Genomic DNA, 16,594 nt, shown 5'->3' on the forward strand with positions numbered 1-16,594 from the left:
ATAGGAGGGAAAGATAATGGGAATAAAGGAAATTGAGAAGAGAGGAAGATTGTAGCAGAGGAGATGAGGGAAGGCTTCCTAAAGGAGGAGACATCTGAGCCAAAACCTGAAGGCAGGTAGAGGCAGGGGTATCATGAACAGGAAGAAAGGATATTTCGAAGAAAGAAAAGAGTGTAGAAGTACAATGTGTGAATGAAAAATAGTAGGTTGGTTAAATCTAACTTGAAACTTGAAGGCATAACTCAGAAATAGAAATTAAGAATATAAAAAGACAGGTCCACATATGCGTTAAATCCCACTATAATGAACCATAAACAAATTCAACACAGTGAAAATTGTGTCATTATTCGTATATAACTAGAACTTATACATCTCACTGCTAAAATGTAGGAAATGAAATTCAATTAATAATCAACCTTCAACAGTGAAATTAGCAATGAAAACAAGTATTTTAAAAAAGACATGAGATGCAAGAGGGTATACAACAAATGCTATAACAACCAGACTTTCCTCTCCAACCTTTGGGTCTTCTGTTGTGCTAAGTTTTATGCTAGAAAGATAAGTTTACTATTGATCAATATGCTGGGAGAATAAAAGGAATTGGTATTTGAAGTTCAGGGATCCATTGATCTAAATTTGAAAAACACTGAATAGAAATTTAAATCCTGTGATTTTGCGTGATCACTTGGGGCCAATGTGATAATGAATACAAATGAGATTGCAGGCACAAGAAGTGGGAACCTTGATAATGCAAAATATTTTTTCTCTCTATATATAAAATCATGAAAGTGAAAACTCAAAATATTTTGATTATCATGGACTATGGTCCACCAAAAATAAATCTGTGACCCTCCCTTATGTCCAGTAATTAGGTAGGAGACCAGGGGAAAGGCGTCACCTATACATGGGATTTTCTAATAAGAAACACTAGTTAGATTTTTATATAGATATTGGAGGATAGAAATTGAGAGTGAAAAAGATGCAGATGCGAAAAAGAATAAGGTTTATTTGGAGAACACCTATCCAAGTTAACAAGTGTACATGTCTTTGGAAAAAGAGTAAAATATGAGCCCCATTAAAACAAACAAACAAACAATGCCATATAGTATGAATAGTCTATAATCAAAATATTACCAGTGTGCAGCATGTAATTATTGAATTTAAGTAGAAATGGGCAAACTTTTTTTATGTGCAGCAGAAATTTTCAGGGAATTAAATATACTTAAGTTATAAATGCTGCAAAACAATGTCAAGAACTATGAAGGGCCTAAGATTTTACCCTGCTTGTAAGCTAACAAGTTAGCCTGCTACAGTTTCATGGATGCTGCCAGAAGACACTAAACTCCTGGGTCAGAGCCAAAAAACTTTGTTATTACTCAGTATAGCAGGCAGCATGAGCTTCATGTTTTTATCTGTTCCTCTTGACCTTCAAATTCTAAACGGGCAATGTGGACAGGCCAAGGATAGAGGGTGAGCAGAGTGAGACTGTTTCACAGCTGAAGAACCTCAAACTTACGAAACCCAATCTTATAAGGGGGTTGCTAGCAAACCTGCCCACTTTTTGCCACCAGTGCAGGAAGCGAAGAGTGTTATTTTTAGCACCTTGGACAGCAAACATGTCTGCCCTTTGCCCTGAAGGAAGACACAATCTCTGTCTTCCAAGGTGGTTTTCTATGCAAAAATCCTAGAAAAGATAGTCCAGAACAAAAGCTTGCAATAGTTTTGCTCAGAGATATGCAAAAACCCAAAAATTTATGGAGAATTGTCTCCCAACAAACATAAACTGTTTCATATATTCTTTATGCTATTGTTTAACCAAGTAATCCATTTTGACCACTTCATTAAAGGGCCAAAAAGGCATAGAGAAATGTCAGAGTTTCCTTAGAAAAGTAAAATAGCTGTCAGGTTATCACACTAAACAAATGTGTCCATATACACTTTACTAAAAATACTTAACAGGACACAGAATGAGTAAAACTTCGAGCTTTAACAAAATATTCACCTAAATGATATATGACATTTTCAAAGGCTCCTACCAGTGGTATCATGTGAAATACCTAATGATTACAAGGCCTAATACTTTATCAAGTCAAAAGTAAATAAGTTATACCCAATTTGTTAGCCAAATATCAATTTTCTCCATATAAATATGAACCTTCAAAAATTTATTAAGGAATAATAAGTATACAAAGTGATCATATGATCTACATATCATTGTAGAATGATAATCAAAATCAAGATAATTAATATATCCATCTCCTCACAAAGTTAACAAGGGTAACTTTTTTTTTTTCTTAAGATAAGCACCTAACAGAATACTTATTCCTCGTGGCACGGCAGAGGATTCAACCTCTTAAAACATTAAAAAAAGTTAAATTAAAATTTGCATAAATTTGTTTTACAATGACTCACTACAAAATATTAAGGCATGGGAAAAATATGTTTGTATAACAACATAAACTTTTAAATTGAAATATATTTCTAAAATAACCATTAAAAATAAATGAAAAAAAGCAAAATGTTTTTAAAAACATCTTTTGTAGAAAGAGTGCATGACTGCTTCAACTTCAAAACCTCTATTTGGATCATTTAAAATTGGAACAGGCAAGGTTGAAGTTGTATATATGACCATACCTCTCCTAGGGCTTCGTATCTTTTCTGGTTCCATCTGTGCAAGTCTTCTCGGTAGTTAAAAACAAATGGTTCCCCAGTTTTTATGTGTCTTAACTGTCCCTCTAGAAGATAAACAAACAATATTGCTATCATTCAGAGTATATTACATAATAATATAGAAAGTACAACTAATAATATCTGATAAAAATTTAAAAGAACTTTCTCAGAAGTTTCATTTTTTAATAATTTTTTCTTCAAATATCAGTATGATTCATGTACAAATACTATAAAAGAATGACCCCAAATACTAAAATGCTATGCTTTCTGATCTTCATTTTCTAACCTAAAGTAAATGAACAATATTTGAGAGACTACAATATATAAGGATCTTTGCTAGCCACAGCCAGGAACATGATCCCAGTTCTTAAGCATAGAGGCTACCTGAGGAGTAAAAGCATAAGTATTAAAAAGTTAAGCGACTTTTCAGGAAGTTAGACAAGACTGAAGTTAGCTGACAATCTAAATACTGCCACAGGCAATTCATGTAGACAATAAAGTCTAAAATGAGTTTGGAAAAATGAAGGATCCCTAGAGGCTAGAACAGGTTCAGAAGGTTTCAGTGAGATTTCTCAAGTAGGCCTTGAAATACGGGTAGAATTTGAAACAAATTGAAGAGAGGCAGTCAGCTAACACAGGCTTGGACTCTCAAGTCAGACTCACTCAATTCAGAGATTTTACTGATAATTAAGAACTTCACTAATAATCTCAAGAGTGCAAGCAATCAAAAGGCACAGACAAAACATGGGGAGGCCTGGGACAACCCAGGAATTTTTTCTCAGGTCCCTTCCTTCCATTAGATGGCACTCTCTGGTCCTGAGTAGGTGAGGTCTCATTTAATTTTGATAATTAAAATATAAAGAAATTTTTAAAACCAAATATTACTACTCATATATATTTTGGCAGAAGACATGCTTTTAAAAAAGCGTGAAATTAATATTAGAAAAGACATCAAAGTTTCTAATATCTACTACTTAACCTCATTTAATATTCTAGTATAACTGATATTGTAAAGGGATATCCACTAACATAGTGATGACAGATCGCCAATTTAATTGATGCAGAACAACAAATATAAAGCTACAACTCAAACACTATCTAGCCTGTAACAACATTACCCTTCAAGTACAACAGTGTGTTATTAATACAATGAATCATAATTCATTGTTCCAGAAACATTCTGGCAATCTATGGTATGTTCTTCCAAAGGTCAAGTGCAAATTTTATTTTATTCAGAACTTAATTAACAAATTTTAAAATAAGGATGTTGTCTGAAAAAAATCATAGAAAACTAAGTATTGTGCTTTAAAATATTCACAGATAATCACTGCCAGTCATTTCATTTTAAATAACATGGGAAACAGTAGCATATTTCTATATAATTTAATTGGGAATGCCAATTGGATACCAGGGAGTTGAAAGTTCAAGGCTGAAATACATAAGCTGAATCTAATGCATGTCCATGGGTTTAAATGACTTGACAACTATGGCAAATTATAACTCGGTTCTTCTAATTAAGTGAAGAATTTCACCATGAAAGGATAAGACATTATTTCTCATAAGAAATACATAAAATAGTCTAGCTGGCAAATAAAAGTAGCAAATAATATCTGACCTATGATTCTATTAGCATTGTGAAATACATATTGCACATAGTATACGCCACTTACTTTCATTAAAAGCATATTCAAATCCTTCCAGGGTATCAGGAAAATCAAGAGGTGGCTCATCTTTTTTCATTAGTTCATCTAAATCTATCCTAGATAATAAATCTAAAAAAAAAAAAAGAAAGAAAGAAATTTACTTATATTAATTTTCAGTTAATAAAGATTATATTTTTAAGTTATTTTAAATATTCTTTTGTTCTACTGAATAACTTTTTGTGTTGCCTGATAATACTATTAAACTTCTAAGTTCTCAGAGTGCTATATTATAATGAAGTACAACATCAACATAACATAAGCACTTTCAAAATCATAATTCTCAAAACAATCAAAACTCAGATTGTATGTACCACTATGGTAATTTATTAACTTCTTCCTTTCAAAATATATAGCTATTAATTTACAGCTTATTAATCTCCTATAGTTTTAAAAGTTTCAAATATGACTTTTAAAAGGTCACTAAATTTTAAATATAAATGAAACAACTGTTTATGGATAAAGAAACATAAATCTAAATAGTGGCAATCAAGCATATTATTCCATTTTTAGGGGGAAATCACAATACTAAAATAAAACATGCTAACTAAAGAAAACTGGTTAACACAAAGCAGTTTTTATTCTTCACATCGTTTTATTCTATATGATCAAAAAAAATTGTCAAGAGGTTTTTTTAATAAACATTTTATTTTGGAATCGTTTTGATTTACAGAAAAGGTGTAACAGTACAGATAATGTCTGTATAATCTGTACCTAGATTCTCCTATCATTACCATCCTACGTTACCACGGCACATTTGTCAAAATGAAGAAACCAATGTTAGCACATTACTATTACCTAAGCCTAGATAATACTCATCAGTTTTTCTATTAATGTACACTTTCTGTCCCAGGATTCCATTCAGGATAACACACTGTATGTAGTCAGCATGTTTTCTCAGTCTCTTCTTTTACAGTTTTCAGTCTTTGCTTCTTTTCCATGATCATGACTATTTTGAGGAGTACTAATCAGGTATTTTGTAGAATGATCCTCAGTTTAAATTTGATATTGTTTTCTTGCGATTAGACTAGGGTCATAAGTTTTTTCAAAGAATACCACAGAAGTGAACTGCCCTTCTCACAATATCACATCAAGGGGAACATGATATCCACAGGACATCACTGAGGATGTTAACTTTCCTTCATCAGTTGGTGAAGGTAGTGTTTGCCACGCTTCGTCACGATGAAATTACTATTTTTTCCTTTCCATAATCTATTCCTTGGAATTGACTAAGTCTAGCCCACACTTTCTAATTCTTTCGTATGGAAGATTTGTCCCTCCCTCCATTTACCAATTTATGCAATCACTTATTTATATAGGTATGGACTCATGGATATTTATTGTATACTTTGGGTTACAATCAAATTCTACATCATTTACTTTGTTGCTTAAATTGTTACAACGTTGGCCATTGTAAGCTCTTTTTAGCTGGCCCTTATATCCATTTGAGGTGCTCTCATCTTTTTGTTTTTTGAGCATTTCTTTAGAACTTTCTCCTACTACAAGAAACTCCAGCCTTATCTCGTATTTTCCCTGCCCCAGCCCTAGAATCAGTCTGTCAGCAAGCATTTAATGATATCTTTTGGCTCATATTATGGGATGAGGCAAAAATTCTCACTATATGCCATCAGAGTCATACTGAAACTCAGAAAAATAAGATAAACTTCAAATTTGTTCAGTTCCAAAAAGATGTATTTTTTTAAAAAGTTTAAGTTTTGAGATTTTTCATTCTAACTCAAGTTCCTGAAGAGAAAAAGCTCCTAGGATATATAATAAAGCAAATCAGTTCATTTTCTACAAAAGAAATATCTCAGAAGTAACACTTTATTTCTGTGTCTCACAGACATATAACAAATCCATCTGCATGGTTCATCAAAATCTGTTAGAGAAAAAGTTAGCCTATCTACTTCCAGTGTCTAGTCTCTCCCTATAGGACACAAAAATAAGCCATCAAAAAACTTATTTAAAAAATCGGTGTTTGGTACTCTTCAAACGCTATCTCAAATAAACCTCAACTAGCACAAAATATATATCATCTTCAACATGCAACATTAAAAAAAGTTTGTAAATTCTCTAGTAAAATGGAAATGTCAGATAATATACACACTAGGCTAGAAAAGGAGGATATATGCTGACAAATTTCTAATTTATTAGAAAAGTTCTGGATAGCATGCAAATCTTTACAAAACTGAGTAAAATAAATTTTTTGATATCAAAAATTGGCTTGGAGTGGCTAGAAGATTCTCACTTTTCTCCTTCCAATGGACTGAGGTTTTGGGGCAAAATTGGATTCCTTTACTTCGCAGTCATCTTCCATAGTTCAAAACTTAGAAACTTTTTAATCAAACACACAGAAACCATCGAATATATAAACAGATGTATTATGCCTAATAGTCATTTTCTCTATCAAGCTCAGATCATAAAATGCCACCTAATATATCTATACGTCATTTTAAAGATTTCACATACTTTACCTCATCGCAACCCCATAAAATAGTACCGTGTATTATCATCTTCACTCTCTTTCAGACAAGGAAATGAGCTCAAAGAGGTAAAATGGCTTGCCCTTAAATTATACCTTAATGGTGAAGTGCAATTAGTAAAATAATGTATTTCCCAATACCTAACTCGGTGCTCTTTCAAAATCACCATACTTATTCTATGTGTCATATCAACCCTAAAATATTCTGCCCCTTCTGTTCATTACCTTATAAAGAATAAACAGTTATGAATGCAGAAATATGCTTTTGCTTTGATCAAAATGTTATTTTGAATGATAAGATGAACAATAAATAGGCATTCCTCAAACTTCTGTCAACTAGAAAAGCAGACATAGATATTTTTTTATTTCATTAGCATTAAGAAAACACGCGGAAAGGAATCGTCAGATTATTTTTCTGCTTCGTAAAAAGAAAGCAATACTGTATAGCTGCAATTTACACAGAGACTGGGTTCCAAAACAACTGAACAAAGGTACAAATCTAGTATAATAAAATATTTCCATTGAAAATCCCTTCAATCGCCTATAAAATACAGTACAATTGAACCCATATAACCTACACTAGAATTCTAAACTTCAAATAAGCATATACGATAACTAGATAGAAACACCATTTGATACCCCAAATAATTGAAAATAGAGACTCGAACAGGTATTTACATACCCATGTTCACAGAGGCATTATTCACAATAGTTGAAAGATGGAAACAACCCAAGAATGGTGTGGTGGGTAATTTTATGTGTCTATTTGACTGGGTCATGGGGTGCCCATATATTTGCTTAAACATTATCCTGGGTGTGTCTGTGAAGGTGTTTCTGGACGAGATTAACATTTGAATCTGTAGACTGAATAAAGCAGATTGCCTCACCTCCTCCCCAGCCCGCCTCCATATGAATGAACCTCATCTGATCCACTGAAGGTCTGAAGAGAACAAAAATTTATACCAACAGAAATCCAGAGAACATATGTAGGACTAGATATTAAGGATGTAAGATAATGGTGGAAGAAACAATCAGGTCGTATTTATTGATAAAGGCTCACTAAGTAGAGCTTCTGTATTTATTGATAAGCTTGGGGAGTTAGAAAGGGCTCTAACAGTTTGGCTGTCTGAAACAGACTAAAAGGTGGCCCACAGTGAGTGACTTTGCTTTGGCTTAATGTAAAAGAAGGGATTCAAAGGTTTAGGAAGATAGGAATGTTAGAGTGGATTTGTCACTGAAGACCTACTTACCCACAATGAGGGAGTCCAGAAGACATTCCTTTGGCCACTACTATGAGAAATACATTTGTGAGAACCCTTACATCCATGAAGAGCTTTATGTGGATCTTCTCTTATGCTAAACCTTATAGGGGAAATTAAAGTCATTGAATTAAGAAACCTAAATGCAATGTGAGTCACTGGATCCTGGGGTGGAGCAGCCAAGTGGCAGTAGTCATCCAACTGGCAAAGGTAACATGGGCATGGTTACCCTAATGGACAGTAGAGTTAAAGCAGCAATCAGAAGAGTCTGACTTGCACAGACCAATGGCACTGGCTACTTAAACATAATGTTTCTAGAAGTGAGATAAGAGGCTTGCTAAATTCTTACTTGGTATGTATAAGCAGAAAAGTTCTAGGTCGAATGAACAAAAGTCTAACCTGAATCATAAAAACAGAGTCACAGTCAATTCTCAGATTTAAGCCAGAGTACAGAACCAGAGCCTCTTTGGAGAGGCCAAGTCCCCATAAGGAATGATCCAGGTACACTGCCAAGAATTATACTATTAATCTTTCTCCCATCTTTCCCCAAAGGGACCTATAGCCTTTTACCAGAGTAACTGCACTGGGAAAAAAGAAATTATCAGATCTTTCATGGACTTGTGGACACTGGCTCTGAAATGACAGAAAGGAGACCCAAAAGGTTACTGAGGTTTACCAGTCAGAGTAGAGGCTTATGGAAGATAGGTGTTCAATGGCATTTTAGCTCAGATCCATTTTACAGTGGTCCCTGAACCCACTCTGTGGTTATTTCTCCAGTTCCAGAATGTATAATTAGAATAGATATTGCAGAAACTGGCAGAATCCTCACATTGGTGCCCTGACCTATGGAATGAGGGCTATTGTAGGAAAGGCCAAGTGAAAGTCCCTAGAACTGCCTCTACCTAAGAAAATAGTAAAACAAAAGAAATACAGCATTACTGGATGGACTGCAGAGATTAACGCCACCATCAAAGAATTGAAAGTTACAGGAATGGTGATTCCCATCACATTTCCATTCAATTCGCCTATCTGGCCTGTCCAGAAGACAGATGGAACTTGGAGAACGACAATGGATTATCATTAAGCTTAACCAGGTGGTGACTTCAAATGCAGCTGCTATACCAGACATAGTTTCATTGCTTGAGCAAATTAATACATCCCCTGGTACCTGGTATATAGCTATTGATCTGGCAAATGCCTTTTTCCCCATCACTGTCAATAAAACCAACTAGAAGCAGTTTGCTTTCAGCTGGCAAGGCTAGCAATATACCTTCACTGTCCTATCTCAGGAATATATTGACTCTCCAGTCCTGTCATAATTTAGTTCACTTGATCTTGATCACCTTTCCCTTCAACACGGTATCATTCTGGTCCGTTATATTGATGACATTATACTGATTAAACTTAGTAAGCAAGGAATAACAACTACTCTAGACATATTGGTATGATATTTGTGCATTAGAGGGTAGGAAATAAATCTGACAAAAATTCAAGGGCTTTCTACTCCACTATAATTGCTAGGGGTCCAATGATGTGGGTTATGTCAAGATATCTCTTCTAATGTGAAGGCTAAATTGTTGCAACTGGCCTCACCTACAACTAAAAATAGGCACAATGCCTAGTGGGTTTCTTTGGATGTTAGAGGCAACACAGTCCCCATTTGAGTGTATTACTCTAGCCCATTTACCCAAAATGCTACTACTTTTATATGGTACCAGAATAAGAAAGGCTCTGCAGCTGTGAGAGCTGCTCTGCTGCTTGGGCCATATGATCCATCAGATCCACTGGTGTCAGTGGCAGATAGGGATGCTGTCTGGAATCTTAGGCAGGCCCCTACAGGTGACTCACAGTATAGGCCTTCAGGATTTTATAGCAAAGCCCTGCCATCCACTGCAGATAACTACTCTCCTTTTGAGAAACAGCTCTTAGTCTGCTACCGGGACTTAGCAGAGACTAAATGCTTAATCATGGGCTACCAAGTTACCATGTAATCTTAGCTACCCACCATGAACTGGGTGTTATTTGACCTACTAAGTCAAGAAGTTGGGTGTGTACAACAGTTCTCCATCATCAAATAGAAGTGGTTTATATGTGATCAGGACAGAGCAGGCCCTGAAGGCAAAAGTAAGTTACATGAAGAAGTGGTTTAAATGCCTAAGGTCTTCACTCCTACTACACCGCCTTCTATCTATTGGCATGCACTTAAGGCCTCATGGGGAATTCCTACCATCAGATGACAGAGGAAGAGAAAACTTGGGTCTGGTTTATAGATAGTTCTGCATGATATTCAAGCACCACCCAAAAGTGGACAGCTGAAGCACTATAGCCCCTTTCCGGGACATCCCTGACAGATAGCAGTGAAGAGAAATCCTTCCAGCAAGCAGAACTGAGAGCAGTGCACCTGGCTGTTTAGTTTGTGTGGAAAGAGATTGGGCCAGACTTGTGATTATATAATGATTCATGGCTGTGGCCAATGGTTTAGCTGGATAGTCAGTGACCAGGAAAGAACATGATTGGAAAACTGGTGACAAGAAAATTTGGAGAAGAGGCATCTGAACAGACATCTCCGAATGGACAAAAAAAGTGAAGATATTTGTGTCTTAAGTGAATGTTCAATAAAAGGTGACCTCAAGAGAGGAAGATTTTAATATCAAGTGGATAGGATGACCCATTCCATGAAAACCAGACTCTTTCCCTGCCACCTGTCAGGGCCAATATTCACAACTCTAGAAATTAAGAGGTAAAAACAGGAGTGGTACCACTTACTATTACTGCTAACAAACGAGAAAAGAGTGTCCACTCTCACTATTCTTACTCAACATAGTATTAGAAGGCCTAGCCAGCATGAAAAAAAACAAGAAATAAAAGGCATATAGATTGGAAAGAAATAAATAAAACTGCCTAATTTGCAAATGACATGATGGTCTACATAGAAAATCCCAAGGAATCTATCAAAACAACTCCTAGAACTAATAAGTAACGTCAGCATAAGATATAATAAAACTGGATTGTATTCCCATAAATTATCAGTAAACACGTGGCAATTGAAATTAAAAATTCAATACAACTTACATCACTCTAAAAAATTAAAACTTACAAATAAATCTAATAACAAGTATATAAGAGTTATATACTGAAAATTACAAAGTACTGTGAGGGAAACCAAAGATCTAAATAAATGAGAGACATATGATGTTCATAGAAGGCTCAATATAGCAAAGAGGTCCATTCTCCCCACATACATCTATAGGTTTAAATATAATTCTTAATCAAAATCTAAGTAAAATTTTTTTGCAGATATAAACTACTTTACTCTAAAATTTACATGAAAAGGCAAAGGACCTAGAATAGCTAAACAATTTTAAAAAAATGAAGTAGAAAGAATCATTGTATTCAATTTTAAGACTTACTATACGGTAATCAAGAGAGTATGGTATTGGAGAAGAGACAGACACAGATCCATGGAATAAAAAAGAGCCCCAAAACAAGCCCACCTGAATATGCCCACTTCATTTTTGATAAAGGTGAAGAAGTAATTCAATGATGAAAAGACATTCTTTTTCACAAATGGTGCTACCACACTGGGCATCAATAGACAAAAAATAAATAATAAACCTTGACCTAAGTCTCATATCTTATTAAAAAAATTAACTCAAAATGCATGATTATTTTAAATGTAAAATCTAAAACTAGAAAACTTTTAAAAGAAAACAGGAGAAAATCTTCATGAACTAGGGTTAGGCAAAGAGTTTCTAGACATTACACCAAAAACATAATCTATAAAAGAAAAAATTGATAAACAGGACTGTCTTAAATGTAAAGTTTTATTCAGTTTGCCAATTGGTTCTAAAATATACTTTCCTACGCATTTACATTTTACTTTCTAGTATTTCCAATTCAACTCCTTCATTAATCATTCCAAGCTCATATGTGCAAAGTCTTCTTATTCATATTGTACTAATGAAGAAAAAGTTTCAGTTAAGCCACTGGTTCATGGTAAGTGGAAAAACCTGAGTTTGAATCTAGAGAGTTCTACCTTTAGACCCTATTCATATTCTTTTAAAGTCACCTCCAAAATCCTTAAAATCATTCTGAACTCTTATATGCTGCTTGTGGAAGTGTAAAATGTAAAATAACTTGAGACCAAATTTTCATATTATCAAGTAAGGTTAAAGATACACAAAATCTAGGAGAAAACTCAGCAAATCTATTTAGATAGAAACTCACAGACATTCCTGTCCTCTCTCTGAAATTAACCATTTTTCTGAGTGGAGTGGTCATTCCCAGCAGCACACAAAATGTAGTAAAACTTTCCATATTGTTGTCTACAGCTGTCTCCAATTCTCTTCCCATTCTCTGCTCAAGTTTTCCAAGATGGTTTTCATTTTGAGCAATTCACTGAAACAGCTCTTTGTGAAGATCAAAACTGACCTCCACACCTTCAAACTCAAAAGTAAATTCTCAGTCTTTATCTAACCTGATTCATCGCCATGACTGAATAACTTCTATTTTCTTCATTTGGTGTCCAGCATCATTCTCTTGCTTCTGGTTCTCAGCCTATCTTACTTGAAATTCATTTTCAGCCTTATTTGCTGGTTTCTCATCTTTCTGACCCTAAGTTTGAGATGCTCCAGGGCTCAATATTCATATTTCCCCTCTTTTCTAGTTACACGGACATTCCTGGTGTATAGCCAGTTATGACCATAATGTTAAGTATTATCTCTGTGCTAATGATTCCTCAAACTATCATCTTTAACCCAAATGTTTTCCGAAACTCCAAACTCAATTTCCCCACCTTCACGTTTAAGGACATCTCAGTTTAATATTTACTACATCTAAAACCTAACTCTTGCTTTCCACCAGCACCACTACAACCTGATTTTCCCACACTTTTCTTAATCTAATTAATGGCACCTATCTTAGAGCTATTTAGGCCAAGAAACTTCAAAGTTATCTTAGTTGCTTCTCTGAATTCTCATGTCTAATCCAACAGCAAGTCATGTTATCTCCTCCTTCAAAACATAACCAGAATCTGCCCTCTTTATCATCCCTTCTGATACCACCCTAATCCTCAGCATGCTCTTAGTCATTTTCCACTTTTGTAAGTAAGGGCCAGTAACATTCCTTTGATAGATCATTTGCTCTAAAAGCAGGGACAAGGTGAGGCAAATTGAGTTAAGGAACCAGTTGCCTTATCTTATACATGCTTTAGGCTTTCCTGAGAAGAGAAAAAAGAAGGTATCTTTTAACAAGAAGAGATTCTTAAGGTATCTTTATCATCCAGCCTGGCACAGTAGGGTAGGACAGCAGCTAGAGATTCAGAGAAGTGGCCATAGCCCATAAGATATTTTTTCCACCACCAAAGTAACTGAGACCTTGCACAAGTTACTTAAATAACTGGATTTTTGGCAAGTTACTAGACAGTTAGACTGAAATATATGATAATGAAAAAAATCTTATTTTAGACAGCAGATTAAAAAAAAAAAATCTAGAACTCAAAATTCCCAAAGAATGTCTAAAGCAGATTCCTTCTGAGATGCTAACATGGTGAGCCTCTCATAAAATGTCCCTAGTGCCAATGCCACAAAGAATACAGGATTAGGCAGATCATTATCCTAAACCTAATATGACATTCATATCAACAAAAACATGGTAAGGGCGCTAGTCCTGACTCCAGAACCTACAGTGTTAATTTTACCATTAAATATAAGGACTTAAATAAGAAAAGCATTAAGAATTCTTACAGCTGTAAAATTACATGATTCTATGATTTATGTACTGAGTACAGACTACATCTCAGATGAGATAGTTATTGTGAGGGATAGGAATAATTAGAAGTAGATTAAATGCTATTCTTATGTTAAATTTGAAATTAATGGCAGGTCACCTAAAAAGTCCTATTCCTATACCTAACAAAGGTTAGGCACAATGAAAATATCCTGAAAAAGCAAATTAAGTATGTACCTTTCAGTGCTGTGGTCTTTTCTTTTTCATCTGGACCTCCCTGCTGGATTTGTGCCATGTTTATCCAAATTGGCAACAAAATTAAAGAGCTCAAGGAAATAGACATCAATCTTCAGAAGACAGTCTAGAATGAATGAAAGCAATAAATTAAGCTCTACTCAGTCCTACCTACTCCATGAGCACTTCCTTGATCCTTCCAGTTGGGATTAATCTCTATCTTGATTTCCCACTGCACTTTGTTGCCTATACTACAGTACTTATCAAAGCCTGCCTTGCATTATAGTTATTTATGTATTTTGTCTGGGTCAGCTAACAGATTACAAGCCCCAGGATAGAGGTATTAAGGTTTTCCATCATTATATCTCTCATGTCACCAAACAGAATACCTTACAGTACATACAGGTACCTAATGTTGCTGAATTGAATTTAGCAAAACCTACTATTGAGGTTTAGTTCTTCATCATCTAATTATAAAAAAATATCTCCGGATAGTTTCAAAACTTTAAATTCCTTCTTAAACTGTAAATATGTGACATTTACAAGGTCAGAATCTCTTCTCCTGGACCATGCACAATCAGAGAAAATACATAAATACATAAAATAGCTATAAATTACATTTAATATAATTCAAAATACAACTTTAAGTGAAAAACTTAACCCTTTTAAATATGAAATTATGTCACAGTTAATATCCGGAAGCCATACTCTACAAATGGCACTCCAGTAAACAGTAATAATATAAAATTATTTATGATTTATTAAAATCTAATTCTGCATTTAAATTAAAATAGATGGTTTTTCCCAAGGTGCCCATGAACAGAAAAAAAAAAAGAACACTCACTACTCCTAAAGACTAAAAGAAAAAAAAATACACTAAATACAATGGAAAAAATTAAATTAATTTAGTCAATCGATAACTGTTAATGAAATTATACATAGACTAAATTCATGACAAGAATAAAATGAGACTGAATATTCCTCTGATTAAGGAATCCAAGTGACTTGCTACCCACAAGCAAACATCGATTTCCATTCAGAGGTACATTTTATAATTACCTTTAAAATTTAAGGCATTTTCACAGTCAGCAGAGTGTAGCAGAAAATACTGAAAGTAATTTTTTTAAACTATAAATGTTCCAAATGGTCTTAAATTAATGCTGGCCTATCTGTAGGTGGAGTAGTGTAAAAGGAAGGACACTCTGGCTCTACCATTAACTAGCCATGTGTCCTTGACAAATTACCTAACTTCTCTGTGCCTCATTTTCTACATTTGTAAAAGGGAAATGATAAATCATACTGCCTTCATAGTGTTATAGTACATTTAAATGTAAAACATTTAGTACAGTGCCTGATGCATAATTAAGTGCTCAACATATGTTGGCTTATATTTTTTAATTGTAAATGTGTCCCAGCTTCACCATTTAAAATAGCTCTGGGCCAGGGACAAGATCATTTAATATCCAAAATCTTCTGTTTCCTCATTTATAAAATGTCGCTCATATAATAGTGGTTGAGAATTAATATTATAGAAGGTGTATATAGCTGATCATTGCTACTATTAGCAATATTATTGCTTCTCAAAGGTGTGAGGTTCCGTATCAGCAATAACTAGAATATGAGACTATTTTTGACTGGGAAAGTATTTTCACTTAACATGCAAGTAATTGTTATTTTTCTTATGTGAATAGGTAACTTAAAATGCTATAAATTCTACATAAATAAAATGTGTCTATATTCCTTCAAGAGACATATCTTGTTCTACAGGGTAGGCAGTGTGTAAGATGCTAGAGTACAGTGGTGAGTCAAACGGCATGGTTGACCTGAGTGGGGGCTTACTCTCTAGCTGCCAAATCAAAGTGCCAAAGAGCCACAAATAAAATATGTAAATCCTAGACTGATAATTATAATACTGTTATTAAAAAAAAAAGTATTTGTAATGGCTGTTTATTTACATTCAGGAATTTATCTGTGAAATCCCACAAGTTTGTGCACAGTTTCACTAACAACTTATACACCATCCTGTAGCAGAAATTAAAGAAAAATGTTCATAATGAGAGATTCCATCTTTGCTAGCAATTCCACAACTAATTAACTAGCTACATGGGACTTCTTGCATTTTCTACTCTATCCCTCTGACAATTCAGTATTTATTCTAAACATAAACTGTTAGGTTATTTTTCATTGGTCCCAAACTGTCTGAGTTCTAAACAGAACAATTTATGCAATTATTTCATTGTGACTGTTTTAATGAAAGTGAAATTATAAAATATTTTTGGCATGAGTCATTTTCAAGATTCATATTTTAAAGTTCTGGGGATCTAATGCACAGCTTGATGATTATAGTTAACAACACTGTATCGTATATTTGAAAGTTGTTATGAGAGCAGACCTTAGAGGTTCTTACACACACACACACACACACACACACACACACACACACACACACACACGGAAGCTATGTGAGGTGATAGATGTGTTAACTAACCTTATTGTGATAATCATTTTACAATACATCAAAT

At 34.3% G+C, this 16,594-nt stretch overlaps 1 protein-coding gene across 6 annotated transcripts in view; it reads right to left on the minus strand.

The window, feature by feature from the left end:
* Positions 1-16,594, minus strand: part of ARB2A (ARB2 cotranscriptional regulator A) — a 356,272-nt gene that overhangs the window by 313,178 nt on the left and 26,500 nt on the right. For 4 of the 6 annotated variants that reach the window (XM_039875060.1, XM_039875061.1, XM_039875063.1 and 1 more), the window contains exons 2-4: positions 14,076-14,199; positions 4,341-4,442; positions 2,635-2,735 (exon numbers count right to left, since the gene is read on the minus strand). In XM_039875060.1, coding sequence (XP_039730994.1) covers positions 2,635-2,735; positions 4,341-4,442; positions 14,076-14,181 — 309 coding nt within the window. In that variant the 5' untranslated portion in view covers positions 14,182-14,199. The remainder of the gene's footprint in view (positions 1-2,634; positions 2,736-4,340; positions 4,443-14,075; positions 14,200-16,594) is intronic. The other 2 variants (XM_039875065.1, XM_039875062.1) reach the window with 1 other exon arrangement.

Source organism: Pteropus medius, unplaced genomic scaffold (assembly GCF_902729225.1).
Source record: "Pteropus medius unplaced genomic scaffold, Ma_sr-lr_union100, whole genome shotgun sequence".
NCBI classification, from domain to species: Eukaryota; Metazoa; Chordata; class Mammalia; order Chiroptera; family Pteropodidae; genus Pteropus; species Pteropus medius.